Below are 14,856 nucleotides of genomic sequence, written 5' to 3' on the forward strand. Positions count from 1 at the left end.
TCCCGCATGGTTTAACCCTCCCGCTGCCGCGCCTGGGGAGCCGCGCCCGGCTGCGTCCCAGGTGGAGAATGCGAGAGGGCAGCGGAGGGTGAGCACCGTCCGATTCCCCGGGTTCCTGTGGCGGGCTTCTCCACCCTTCACCCCACCTCCATGGACACCCTTGGTTGCCCCGGTCAATCTCTGAGATTCTGAGCCACCCAAAGCTCTGTGACCCCCAACTCTGTTTCGCCCCTGCTGGAGAGTGCTGAGTGCTGGGGATGAGGTCGGGGTCAGGGTGGGAGTGGAGACCTTGGATTATCCCAACAGCTTGATCCCCTGATTCCATTCTGGTCCTGCTGCAATGCATTCTCCCCGAAGCAAACCAAACGATCTTTAAAATAGGTAGACCGAGTTGCATTACTCAGCTTTTCTGGCGCTCAGAGTATCAAACTCCTCACCGTGACTTACAGGGCCCTGTATAACCTGGCCCCGCCCCTCCTAACACTCTTCATGCCCCAGCCACACTGGACCTGATCTATGTTACTATAGTTAGAAGGGCTTAACCTGCCACAGGGCCTTTGCATTTGCTGTTCCCACTGCCTGGAATGTTTTACCCTGGCTTTTCACAATGATTCACTCATTTCATTAAAATTTAAGTTAGATCCAATGTCACCTCCTCTGCGAGGCCTTCCTTAACCTCTCTATCTAAATGGGCTTCCCCTGCCCCCACTCTCATCCTGTCCTACCTGCCCCCACTTCAGGTTACCCTGTTTTACTTGAGTTGCACTTCTAGGACATTACACTCTTCTAATTTCCCTTCATCCTCCCTGGCTTTTCCTTCTCCGTCTTCTGCCTGACCTCTAAATGTGAGAACTTGCTAGGGCTTAGTCCTTGGCCCCCTTCTCGTTCCACATTCTCTGTCCAGTGATGTCATCCAGTCCCAGGGCTTAAATACTATGTAAATGTCAGCAAGTCCTAAATTTATATCCAGCGCTCCAGACTCGTTTATCCAACAGCCTACTTGACATCTCCACTTGGATGCCTAATAGCCATATAAAGCTCCTATGGCTCAAATAGATGTCTCGAATTACCACTGCTGCCCCCCACCAATCCATTCCTCTCCCAGTAGTGTTCCCCATCCGGGGATATGATGGCTTCTGCTTGTTCAGGCTAAAAACCTAGGAAACATCCTTCCTCCCTTTCCCTTTTCTCACTGATTCCCACCGTGTATCTAATTCATCAGCAAGTCCTGTGAGCTCTGCATCTAAAATATGTCCTGAATTCATCTCCTTCTCTCCACCATTGTTATAATCTTGCTATAATCTTGTTGCTTCTGCCCTTGCCCTTTACAAACTAGTCTTCACAATATCTAGTAATTTTTTTATACAGCAGGTTCTTATTAGTTATCCATTTTATACATATTAGTGTATATATGTCAATCCCAATCTCCCAATTCATCCCACCACCACCCCCCCCAACACCCCGCTGCTTTCCTCGCTTGATGTCCATATGTTTGTTCTCTACATCTGTGTCTCAATTTCTGCCCTGCAAAACGGTTCATCTGTACCATTTTTCTAGGTTCCACATATATGCATTAATATACGATATTTGTTTTTCTCTTTCTGACTTACTTCACTCTGTATGACAGTCTCTAGATTCATCCACGTCTCTACTAATGACCCAATTTCGTTCCTTTTAATGGCTGAGTAATATTCCATTGTATATATGTACCACATCTTCTTTATCCATTCCTCTGTCGATGGGCATTTAGGTTGCTTCCATGACCTGGCTATTGTAAATAGTGCTGCAGTGAACATTGGGGTGCATGTGTCTTTTTGAATTATGGTTTTCTCTGGGTATATGCCCAGTAGTGGGATTGCTGGGTCATATGGTAATTCTATTTTTAGTTTTTTAAGGAACCTCCATACTGTTCTCCATAGTGGCTGTATCAATTTACATTCCCACCAACAATGCAGGAGGGTTCCCTTTTCTCCACACCCTCTCCAGCATTTGTTGTTTGTAGATTTTCTGATGATGCCCATTCTAACTGGTGTGAGGTGATACCTCATTGTAGTTTTGATTTGCATTTCTCTAATAATTAGTGACGTTGAGCAGCTTTTCATGTGCTTCTTGGGCATCTGTATGTCTTCTTTGGAGAAATGTCTATTAGGTCTTCTGCCCATTTTTGGATTGGAATCCTATAAATATTAATTAAATCTATCTGGTCTATTGTGTCATTTAAAGCCTGTGTTTCCTTATCAACTTCCTGTCTGGATGATCTGTCCATTGGTGTAAGTGGGGTGTTACTGTTGTGTTACACTATTATTGTGTTACTGTCAATTTCCTCTTTTAGAGCTGTTAGCAGTTGCCTTATGTATTGAGGTGCTCCTATGTTGGGTGCATATATATTTAATTTCCGAGGTCCTGGATCATCTTCACTATCGTTATTCTGAATTCTGTTTCTGGAAGCTTGCCTATCTCCACCTCATTTAGTTGTTTTTCTGGGGTTTCATCTTGTTCCTTCATCTGGTACATAGCCCTCTGCCTTTTCATCTTGTCTGTCTTTCTGTGAATGTGGCTTTTGTTCCACAGGCTGCAGGATGGTAGTTCTTCTTGCTTGTGCTGTCTGCCCTCTAATGCATCTATTCCTGATAAGAGCCCCCAGGAGGCTCTAGAATGTCCTGTCGCTATCCCTCCTCCTGGCCCCACTTTTCATGTCAGCTTGGTTTTTAGTTCAGCCATTCTTTCTTGAGATCCCTTTCAAAAGAGAACTCTTCACACTCCCTGTCACCTTTCGCCAGTTGTGGGCAGTGATTTGACTGTGGATCCAAGCCCCTTTGATTGGATTCCTCCAAAGAAAGTTCAGCACTGGGGATAAGCACCTTTAACTGGAAATATTGGCTTATCTGCTGCTAGTGTTGGAGGGTCTCCTGCAGAGGCTGCAGGGGGCTGTGGCTCACCGCGGGGACAAGGACACTGGCGGCAGAAGTTCTGGGAAGTGATCCTTGGCGTGAGCCCTCCCAGAGTCCGCCGTTAGCCCCACCAAAGAGCAGGTAGTCCTCGAGTAATGTTTTGAAAATCTAAATTGTATCATATTCTTGCCTGCTTAAAATATTTGAGTGGCTTTTCATTGTGCTTGGAGGAAATCTGAACTCCTTGTTAGAAGAGGCCCTCCAGCTCTTACTCCTCAATATTCAAACAACGTGCCAGGTCAGACTTCTTGATGTTCTAAACATCCGAAATTATCCTCTTGGCACCCCTGTACTTTTCATCCCCTCTTCCTGGCATGCTTTGCCCCCCGCATCTTCACCTAGTTGGCTCCCTCTTGTCATTCAGCCACCCACTCTGTCTCATTCGTATGTTTCACTGTTTTTCCAACTCATCACTCTCTGAAATGATCTTATATTTGTTTACTGTTTATTGTCTGATCCCACCCACCCCCACATACACTAGAGAACAAAGACCTCATTTGCCTTGTTTACCCTGTATCCTTCCTTGGCGCCTGACAGATAGTAGATGCTCAATGTTTATTGCTTAGCGAACCTCACCTGGGACCCCTGCCCACTCCAAACTCTTCATTCTCTCCTCTGCTCTCCACCTGCCTTTCCGGTCCGTCTGCCTGCTCCCCCTGATCTCTTCCCTGTGCAGAATGCTTTGAGCCAAGTCTCTGCTTACACCCCTGCCCCTCCAGACTCTCACGCCTCATCCCCTGCGTTATTACTACCATTAGCCTGACACACTCGCCTCCCGGAAGGAAACCTGCTGTTCTGACCAGCATCTGCAGTGACTGCCCTCCTGCTTGTCTGTCCCTGACAGCCCTTCATTCCGAGGTCAGAAGACAGTGAGCGAGCCCTCCTCCTAGTGTCTCCCAGTGGCAGGGAAAGACGGTGCACACTGGCTTCAAACCGGGCCATGTCAGGCAGGGTGTGCAAATCCTGGGCCCCAGTGAGCCCCAGCTTCATCCTGAGGATATGATGGGTGTGGGTCAGATTTATCAAGTGAATATTCACTAGCAGTGTAAGTGACTTTTATACTGAAGACTTTGGGTCATTATGAATTATTTCTCATATTCCTGATTGATTCATTCTTTCAGTGACTTTTTTTTTTTTTTGCGGTACGCGAGCCTCTCACCGCTGCGGCCCCTCCCGTTGCGGAGCACAGGCCCCGGACGCGCAGGCTCAGCGGCCACGGCTCACGGGCCCAGCCGCTCCGCGGCATGTGGGATCTTCCCGGACCGGGGCTCGAACCCGTGTCCCCTGCATTGGCAGCTGGATTCTTAATCACTGCGCCACCAGGGAAGCCCAATACCTTTTTGTTATTGAAACTTCCTATCATGGATTTTGGGTATCTCTCAATTTATTTAGATCGTTAATGTCTTTCAATGAACTTGTATCATTTTCTGCATACAGATAATGCCCATCTTCTGTTTTACCTATTCCTACGTACTTTACTGCTTTTCTGTTACGGTAAATGGTATTTTTTAAGATTGCATTTTGAATTGCTTTTTGCTGGTGTATAGAAACACAATTGATTTTAAATATTGATTTTAGCTTATTAACCACCTTAATAAGCTCCCTTTTATGTATACTAATTTTTCTATAGACTCTTGGAATTTTCTACAAAGACAGTCATGTCATCTGCAGATGATGGCAGTGTGCTTTTTCCTTTCCAATGCTGTGCCTTTAATTCTCTCTGCTTGTGCTGGCTGGGACCTTTAGTACAATGTTGAACACAAACAGTAATATCTGGCTTCTTTCTTTTGTTCCTGCTTTTAAAGGAAACACTTCCAGCGTTTTCCCAGTAAGAATGGTGTTTGCCGTAGTTTTTTTTTTTTTATTATGAAATTTTATCAAGTTAAGGAAGCCCCCTTGTATTCCTAGTTTGCTAAGAGTTCTGTCACATGTGGTTGTTGAATTAAATGCTTTTCAAAGCCAATTTTTATTGTGAAATATAACACAAAGATAAATGCAATGAGAACATAAAGTATATTGAACAGTTATAAAAGGAATACTTAGAGAGGGAATACTCATGTAACCACCATCTAGGCCAACTGGAAGAGTCTTGCCAGTATTCAAAAAGGACCTCTGTGATCTTACTCCAACATATACCATTCCCTCCTCACGGTAGATCAGTAGTATTTTGACTTTTATGGCAATCACTTCCTTGATTTTCTTAATAATTTCCCTGTATGTATCTACATGCCTTAACAATATAGTTCCTTTTGTCTGCTTTTGAAGATACACATGTAATAATACTGCGTGTATTTGTTATACGTGTAGCAGTGAATTACGGCATCATAGATGGGCATCTTCCACTTTATTAGATAATGCTAAATGCTTTTCCACGGTGGTTGAACCACTTGTCCTCTCATTAGCTGTGTAGGAGAGTTTCTCTTGCTCCATGTTCTTGTCAACACAATATTTTCAGACTTTAGTTTAGGCTACTTTGGTGCATACAGCGATATTTCATTATGGTTTTAATTTACATCTGTCTAATTATTAATAAGGTTGAGCACCTTTTCGTATGTTCGTCGACCTTATGGATTTCCTCTTGTGGATTGCTAGTTCAACTCTTCAGTTCACATTTATAATTTTTATGGTTAGGAGTTTTTCTTACTCATTTGTAGGAGTTCTTTATACATCCTGGACGCATCCTTTGTCGGCGATAATGTTACAGATTCTTCCTTCTCTTCTGTGGTTTGTCTTTTGATGAACAGATGCTCTTGATTTCAATGCAGTCAAATGTATCCGTCTTTTCCTTTATGGTTAGTGTGTTTGTCTTAAGAACGATTTCCCTACCTTGAATTCATGAATAAATTCTTCTACATTATCTTTTTTTTTTTTTTCGGCCATGCCACACATCTTGTGGGATCTTAGTTCCCCAACCAGGGATGGAACTGGGGCCCTTGGCAGTGAAAGCCTGGAATCCTAACCACTAGGTCACCAGGGAACTCCCCTACATTATCTTCTAAAACCCTTTTAATTTGCCTTTTACATTTAGTCTGTAGCATAGTAGGGAATGATTTTTGTATATGGCTTGAGATAGGGGTTCAGTTTTATCTTTTCATATGGATACCCAGTTGTCACAGCAACATTGAAATGTGTGTCTTTTCTCTGCTGCTCAAATGTGCAAATCTATCATAAATCGTGTCTATGTATGCGTGGATATCTTTCTGAGCTCTGTATTATGTTCTAGTGGTCAATTTATCTATCTATCTTGTGCCAGTACTACACTATCTTAACTATTGTGGCTTTGTAATTATGTCCTGGTATCTGGTAAGGCAAGTCTTGTTCGTTTCCAAGAGGCTATTTCTTGCCTTTTGCATTGCCATGTAAATTTTAGAATTGGTTTGTCAGTTTTATACACTCACAAAAAAAGCCTGTTGGGATTTTGATTGTCCTGAATCTATGAATCTCTTTAGGGAGAACTGACTTCTTCATGATATTGAGACTTCTAATCTATGGATGTGAAATATCTCTCCATTTATTTTAGATCTTCAGTGTCTCACAACAAATGATAATTTGCTGCCTATGGGTCTTACTCACGTTTCGTTACATTTATACCTTGATATTTGATATTTTTCATAGTATTGCAAGTGGTAAGTTTTACAATCATTCATCATCTGATTGTTGTTCATATAGAAATATACTAATTGATTTTATATTTTCTTAAGCAACCTTGTTAAACTCTTATTCTAATAATTTATTTGTAGATTCTTTTGAATTTCCTACATATGCAATCACGTTTTGACATTTTCTGTAAATGATAACTGCTTTATTTCTTTTTTAATCTAATGATTTTACCCTTTTTTCTTTCTTTCTTTCTTTTCTTACTCCTCTGTCTAGGATCCCTGTTACAAGACTAAATAGAATTGGTGGTAGAAGGCATTCTTCTATCAGATTTACAAGTTCCCTTCTAGTTTTCTTCTTTTTTTTTTTTGACCACGCTGTGTGGCTTGCGGGATCTCAGTTCCCCAACCAGGGATTGAACCCTGGCTGCACGGCAGTGAAAGTCTGGAATCCTACCCACTAGGCCACCAGGGAACTCCCACAAGTTCCCTTCTAGCTTTCTAAAAAAATTTTTTTTTTTTTTTTACCACAAATGGATGTTGACTTCATCACATGCTTTTTCCGTATTTATTGAGATGACTGTGTGATTTATTCCTTTAATCTACTAAAGTGATGAATAAAATGAATGTATTTTCTAATATTAAGCTAGCCTTAAATTCCTGACATAAATTCAAGCTACTCTTGGTGTATTATCTTTTTTTGCATTTTGCTAGGTTCAGTTTGCTCTTGTTTTAATTGAAGATTTTTGTATCTCTGTTAATAAGTGAGATTGGCCTGCAATTTTCCTTTCTCGTATTACCCTTTTCTGGTTTAGCTATCAAAGTAATTCTGGCCCCATAGAATGAGTTATGGACTGTCCTTTCTTTTCCCAATTTCTGGAAAACTTTGTATAAGGTTAAAATTATCTGCACTTTGAAAGCTTGGTGCAGCTTGCCTGTAGGATGTAATTTTTAACTCTTTCTTTTCTTTTTACACCTCACGTCTCCTCCATTTGCAAATCCTGTTCACCTCAGCTTTAAATTAAATTCAGAATCCAACTACTTCTCACCTCCACCGCTACCACCTTCATTTAAGCCACCACAATCTCTCACCTGGATCATGGGAGTAGCCTCGTAAATAAACTCGTCTCTGCCCATGCAGCATCACAATATCTTAAACATATGGGTCAGATCCTGTTACTCCTCTGCTCAAATCCTCCACTGGTGTCCATCTCACCCAGAGTACGAGCCAAAGTCCTTACCATGACCCACAAGGCCTGATATGACCTGGCCACCCGGCTCTCTCTCCCACCTCAGCCACTACTTCTCTCCCTTCTCACTCTGATACCGACTAGGGTATCAGATCAATAGAAATTGACTAGAGGCCAGACAAGAAATCCAGGCAAGACTTTGCTGGGGCTCCTGCAGCCACAGGAGGTAGCGAGAACAAACAGCAGTTTCCCTTGATTGCTTGATCCCCGAAGGGGGCGGTGAGCTGGTTTCTTATACAAGGTGATGGTAGGGGTGTGTCCCAGGGGGTCAGGCCGGAGTGGTGGCTTAGGTGTTTTGCTTACCCCTTGGGTGGTGTTTTGTGCAGGGGGCGGGGGCATGCACAGTACCCTGTTTTTGCTCCTGGCTCCGCAGAAGTGAAGTGGCAGTTGAGTTTTTTGGTCTTTTTGTATCTTTTTGTTCATAATTTGTCCCAACTGTGCTTGCACATGGTTATTTTTAGTCCCTTATAGTTTCTTTATATCTTGTAGCTCCAGGAGCTGTTTGTCCAGTTGCAAGCATTGCAGCACTGCAGCAAAGTGTCCCAGGTCCCAGCCTGTTTCAACTCTGCTCCAGCCACACAGGCCCCCTTGCTGTTCCTCATGTTCATCGATATGTTCTCATCTCAGAGACTTGGCACTTGTAGTTTGCTCTGCCTGGGACACTGTCCCCACAGAAATCCATATGACTTGCTCCTTTCTCTTTCTTTAAAGTCTCTGCTCCATCGTCACCTTATCAGAGAGGCCTTTCCTTACGACCGTATACAAAAGAGCAAATGTCTCTTGCATTCCCCATCCCCCTTCCTTGTTTTTTTTGCTTCGTAATTTGCTCCTGACCACTTACGTGTGGACCTATGTATTTACTGCCTGAGTCTCACCACAAGAATGTAAACACCAAGAGGGCAGCTATGTTTTCTATATCCCTAGTAGTTAGAGCAAAAGCCTGACAATAAGAGGTGCTAAATACATTCTTCTGAATCACTGATGAATATTTTATCATGTGTCTGACTCCTTAGACATCAGACAGCTTCTCTAGCTTTATTTCAGTGCATCTTGTTTTCTACCCTTAGCATTAAAAACACAGCAACTGACACATGGCCTTGTAAATAACTGTCACTTAGTAATAAATGAATGAATAAATGTTACATCCTAATCTTTGCTTAAGTTTAATTAGCTCCCATCCTCCCTTGGAGATCTTTACTTTTCTTCCCACTTTCCCCTTTTTCCTTATTTCTGTTCTTCTCTTTCTCATATCTACCCCTCCTCCTCTTCTCTCTCTGCCCTTTCTAATCTCACTTCTTTAGTCCATCACCCCTCCTTTCTTTCTCCAAGTTCTCCTTTTCTCCTTATCAATTGTCCCCTCATTTTCTTCTCTTATTCCTCTCTCTCTCACGGGACCATAAAACATCAGAATCAGAGCTGGCCTTAATCTCTTACTTTGCAGATACTGAAGAGGAGCTACCACAAGATGGCACAATTCGCTTTAAGGTCATAGCTAGTGTAAAGCTGAATGAATCAGGACTAGATCTCAGACTATCTCTTTCTCCCTCCTCTCTTCTCTCTTTCATTTCTGCTTTTTCTTCTCTTTCTTAGCACAGTGTTGGAGTCAGACAAACTTGCATTTGGATCTCAGTCCCATCACTTATACTGCTGACTTTCAACAAATTATTTAACTTCTGTGATCCTCAGTGTCCTCACAGGTTAACTGAGATATTAATGTGCACCTCAAAGGGTTGTAAAGGTTAAATAAAAAGTTGAACAACAACATACACAGACCAAAAAAAACCCCCACAGCTAACATCATACTTAATAGTGAGAAACTCGAAGCTTTCTAAGGTCAGGTACAAGGCAAGGATATCCCCTCTCAGCATTCCTTTTCAACACTGTACTGGAAATCCTTGCTAAAGCAATAAAGCAAGAAAAAGAAAGAAAAGGTATACAGGTTGGGAAGGAAGACATAAAACTGACTTTGTTCGCAGTTGACATAATCATTTATGTAGAAAGTCTGAAAGAATGAACAACAACAAAAATCTCCTGGAACTAATAAGCAATTATAGCAAGGTTGCAGGATACAAAGGTTAATACACAAAAGTCAACTGCTTTCCTATATGCCAACAATGAACAAGTGGAATTCGAAATTAAAAGCACAATGTCATTTAGTAACCAAAAAATGTGAAATACTTAAGTATAAATCTAACAAAGCATGTAAAAGATCTATGAGGAAAACTACAAAACTCTGATGAAAGAAATCGAAGAAGAACTAATTAAATGAAGAAATAATCCAAGTACATGGATAGGAAGACTCAATATTGTCAAAATATCAGGTCTTCCCAACTTGACCTATAGATTCAATACAATCACAACCACAATTTCAGCAAGTTATTTTATAGATATCAAACACCATTCTAAAATTTATATGGAGAGGCAAAAGACCCAGAATAATCAATACAATATTGAAGGAGACAAACAAAGATGGAGGACTGACACTATCTGATTTCAAGACTGACTATAAAGCTATAGTCATCAAGATGGTGTGGTATTGATGAAAAAATAGACAAACAGATACATGGAACAGAATAGAGAGCTCAGAAATAGACTCCCATATAGCCAACTATTTTTTTTTTTTTTTTTTTTTGCGGTAAGCGGGCCTCTCACTGTTGTGACCTCTCCCGTTGCGGAGCACAGGCTCCGGACGCGTAGGCTCAATGGCCATGGTTCACGGGCCCAGCCGCTCCGCGGCATGTGGGATCTTCCCGGACCGGGGCAGGAACCCGTGTCCCCTGCATCGGCAGGCGGACTCTCAACCACTGCACCCCCAGGGAAGCCCCTAGCCAACTAATCTTTGACACAGGAGCAAAGGCAATACAACGGAACAAAGATAGTCTCTTCAACAAATGGTGCTGGACATCCACTTGCAAAAAAAAAAAAAAAAAAAAAAAAAAGAATCTAGACACAGACTTTACACCCTTCACAAAAATTCACTCAAATGGATCACAGACCTACGTGTAAAATGCAAAACCATTAAACTCCTAGAAGATAACATAGGAGGAAACCTAGATAACCTCGAGTATGGTGATGCCTTTTTAGATATGCCACCAAAGACATTATACATGAAAGAAATAATTGATAAGGTAGACAATTAAAATGTAAAGCTTCCTCGCTGAGGTAGACAATATCAAGAGAATTATAAGACAAGCCACAGACTGGAAGAAAATATTTGCAAAAGACACATCTGATAAAGGATTGTTATCCAAAATATATGAAAAACGATTAAAACTCAACAAATAAGAAAACAACCCAATTAACAAATGAACCAAAGACCTTAACAGACACTTCACCAAAGAAGATATACAGATGGCAAGCTCCACATCAGATGTCATCAGGGAAATGCAAAATAAAACGATAGTGAGATACCACTAGACACCTATTAGGATGGCCCAAATCTGGAACACTGGCAACACCGAATGTTGGTGAGGATGTGGAACAACAGGAATTCTCACTAATTGCTGGTGGGAATGCAAATTGGTACAGCCCAGTTGGAAGATAGCTTAGCAGTTTCTTACAAAACTAAACATATTTTTACCATATGATCCAGGAATGGGGCTCCTTGGTATTTACCTGAGGGAGTAGAAAATTTATGTCCATACAAAAAACCTGAACATGGATGTTTATAGCAGCTTTATTCATAATTGCCCAAACTTGGAAGAACCCAAAATGTCCTTTAGTAGGTGAATTTATAAACAACCTGTGGTACATCCAGACGATGGAATGCTATTCCGCACTAAAAAGAAATTAGTTATCAAGCCACAAAAAGACATGAAGGAAACTTAAAGTGAAAGAAACCAATCTAAGAAGGCTACATACTGTATGATTCCTACTCTATGACATTCTGGAAAAGACAATGTTATGGAGATGACAAAAATATCAGTAGTTGCCAGGGGTAGGAGGCGGGGAGAGATAAGTAGGCAGAGCACAGAAAAATTTTACAGCAAGGAAAATACTCTGTATATTATAATTACGGATATATGTCATTATACAGTTTTCCAAACCCACTGAATGTATACCACCAAGAGTGAACCCTTAGGTAAACTATGGACTTTGGGTGATTACGATATGTCAATACAGGTTTATCCTAGGTAAAAAATGTACCATTCTGCTGTCTGATGTTGATAATGGAGGTTATCTATGCATGTGTGGGAGCAGGGGGTATATGGGAAATCTCTGTACCTTCCTCTCAGTTTTACTATAAAACTAAAACTGCTCTAAAAATATAAAGTCTTTAAGGGACTTTCCTGGCAGTCCAGTGGTTAAGACTCTGTGCTTCCACTGCAGGGGGCAGGGTTCTGTCCCTCGCTGGCAAACTAATATCTTGCATGTCACAAGGCCAAATAATAATAATAATAAAAGTCATTAAAACGTTGAACAAATAAAGGCCTGGCACATAATAGAATATATATTGCCTCTTTTCTCGTTCTTTCCTTATATTTTTCTTTTTCCTTCCCTCTTTAAATGGATAAGGTTGGACTCATTAATTCTTTGGTTCCTTCAAACTTTGGATGCTTTATTATGCCTTTGATTCCTTCTCCTCACTTTCATGTATCAGCTCTTTCATTTATTTCTTCTTCTTCTTTCTCCTCCTCTGCCTCTTCTTCCCCATTTTATTCTTCTCCTTCTCTTTGTCCTTTCCCTGTTTGTTTCTCATTTTGTATCATGAACCAAGCCATGTGGACCATAAACATTGAGCTTAAAGTCCCCTCAGCTCCAGCAGTCTACCAGTTCTATGATTTTTTTTCAGTTATCTTCTTTTTCCCTTTATCTTTCCAGTACTTATAAATTACTTAACTTCCCTGGGCCTCAGTTTTTCCATTTGGAAAATAGAAACAATAATGGATTGTTATAAGCATCAAATGAATGAAGTAAAGCTGTTAGCTCAGTGCCTCACACAAAGGCTCCAAGACACTGTTAACTTTGCTCTCGTTTGACTTTCTGCGAGCCCGGGATGAAATAAAAAACACTATAGAAATGTTAGTTTATTTTTCTTTTCCCCTAAAGTATCACAGTGAATTGGAAAGTTGGCTCCAGGTTTGAAAAGACATGGGTTCCAGGGAAAACTATGAATTCTTATGAGCCTCAATTTTCTGATCTATAAAATGAGAATAACAATATATGCCTTCCCTCCACCTAGTGTTTTTTTCCTTCCCGGGAATTAAAAAAGTCAATGTGTAGGAAAGCATCACCCTATAAGTACATGTGGTAATCATGACAGATGGTGTTCTGGAGCCACAGCGGGGATGCTGTAAAGTTACGAGGATTCAGCGGGATACATTTTTAATTTTAAAAGATGCCTGACCTACAGTAAGCATTCGATACATGCTATAGCTATTACTATTTCCTTTACCGTGTCCACTCTTTTCTCTAGATCCTCCAAAAAAATGAGTGGTTGCGCTACCCAGGTGATCTCTGCTGCTCAACTTCTATTATTGATTGTCCCCGTCCTCTCACCTCCTCATCCCACCAGGCTTTTTTCCTCCTCCCCCTCTCTTACGATCACAGCTTTCATCTCGCCTCAGGCACCCCGTGCAGCCAGATGCCCAGATCTCAAGCAGCTTAGAACTGCCGGGACCGGCCTGAGACCCGGAGTTCCCTTCGCTTTTAGCGTCTAGCACTCTTCCAACAATAAAGTTTTATTGAAAAAAGCCGAAGAAAAGACGCCCGTCCTTCTTTCCGCAACAGCCAATCAGAGGGCAGAACGCCTGCTTCGCTCACGGGAGCTTCAGCAGTCAGAGGAAAGGGCGGGGCATGTCGCGCCCGAAGCCCGCCCCGTAAGAGCGGAAGTACGGCCGGAAGCCAGCCATAGAGTTTAGGGGCCAGAGCGGCCCTGCAGGGAGTTGGCAGGAAAGGCTGGGAACAGCTGCCGGAGGTGACGGAGCGGTGGCCCCGCCCGGTACGCTGGAAGACGAAGCTTCCAGGTAGCTGTCCGCAGGGTCTGACCCAGAGTACGACGGGGCAGCCGGCGGGAGCCCACGGTCCCTGGGCGGCCTCTTTAAGGGAGGGGGCGGAGCCACGTGGAAGGATCCCGAGGGTGAGGTCACGTGCTTCGGGGCACATGCGGGGCATAGTGGCGATTTGAGGGAGCGTCGTCGTTGGGGTGGACACTGTGTGACATCCCACCCCCCACTAAGACCTGTGCCTTGGGGTTCAGTGGGGTGCACTGGTGGGACTTGGGGGGAGGCCCAGGGATGGGGGAGGTGGGCGTGGCAACCCTGTGTCAGCCAGGCTGCCATCGAAGTGGCCGAATTTAGGATTCCTAGATCCAAGGGTTAGACTGCTCCATCTCTGATTCCTCGTTGCAAAAGTGGCTCAGTGCCTCTGCAATAGAGGTCCTAGGCCTTGTGCTTTCCATCCTCCCCAGTTCAGGAACCTCCAGCTTCACATCCTCTTTCCTTGCAGCTCCAGACTTCCTGAGCCCAGGTACCCCCAGCTCAGTGCAGCCATGAGTGCCGAGGTGAAGGTGACAGGGCAGAACCAGGAGCAATTTCTGCTCCTGGCCAAGTCGGCCAAGGGGGCAGCGCTGGCCACTCTCATCCACCAGGTGCTGGAGGCCCCTGGTGTCTACGTGTTTGGGGAACTGCTGGATATGCCTAATGTTAGAGAGGTGGGTTCTTGGCCTGGATAGCACCCAGGGAGGCTTGGGGCTAAAGTTTGAATTTGAGAACGGGTGGGCAGGGCTCATTCTGCAACCCCATAACCATTCAGTTGAACAAGAATATGGTGATTATTAACTGGCAGCTTGCAGAAGTAAGTAGGCAAGTAAACCTCTTAATTCCCCTTTGGAGATGAATAATCTGTGAAACCCAGTATTTTTGATTTTTAAGCAAAAGAGCCTGTGATTCAGAATAGGAGACCTGATTCTAGCCTGTCTCCATCAGTGTCGTAGCTCTTAATAATCATATTGCCTTGATCAGGTCACTTTTATTTTAGGGCCTAAATTGTCTTTTAAAAATGGACCTGAGGGAAAAAAAAAAAAAAAAAAAAAACCTGGGGGCTTCCCTGGTGGCGCGG

The 14,856-nt window shown here is 42.8% G+C and overlaps 1 protein-coding gene across 2 annotated transcripts in view; it reads left to right on the forward strand.

Annotated features, from left to right (window-relative positions):
* Positions 1–13,653: 13,653 nt before the first annotated feature.
* Positions 13,654–14,856, forward strand: part of COPS7A (COP9 signalosome subunit 7A) — a 6,714-nt gene continuing 5,511 nt past the window's right edge. The window contains exons 1-2 of one of the 2 annotated variants that reach the window (XM_024733018.1): positions 13,654–13,763; positions 14,245–14,449. In XM_024733018.1, coding sequence (XP_024588786.1) covers positions 14,288–14,449 — 162 coding nt within the window. In that variant the 5' untranslated portion in view covers positions 13,654–13,763; positions 14,245–14,287. Of the gene's footprint in view, positions 13,877–14,244; positions 14,450–14,856 lie in introns of both variants that reach the window. The other variant, XM_024733017.1, reaches the window with a different exon arrangement.

The sequence above is a fragment of the Neophocaena asiaeorientalis genome, unplaced genomic scaffold (assembly GCF_003031525.2).
Source record: "Neophocaena asiaeorientalis asiaeorientalis breed wild unplaced genomic scaffold, Neophocaena_asiaeorientalis_V1.1 scaffold150, whole genome shotgun sequence".
Lineage (NCBI taxonomy): Eukaryota > Metazoa > Chordata > Mammalia > Artiodactyla > Phocoenidae > Neophocaena > Neophocaena asiaeorientalis.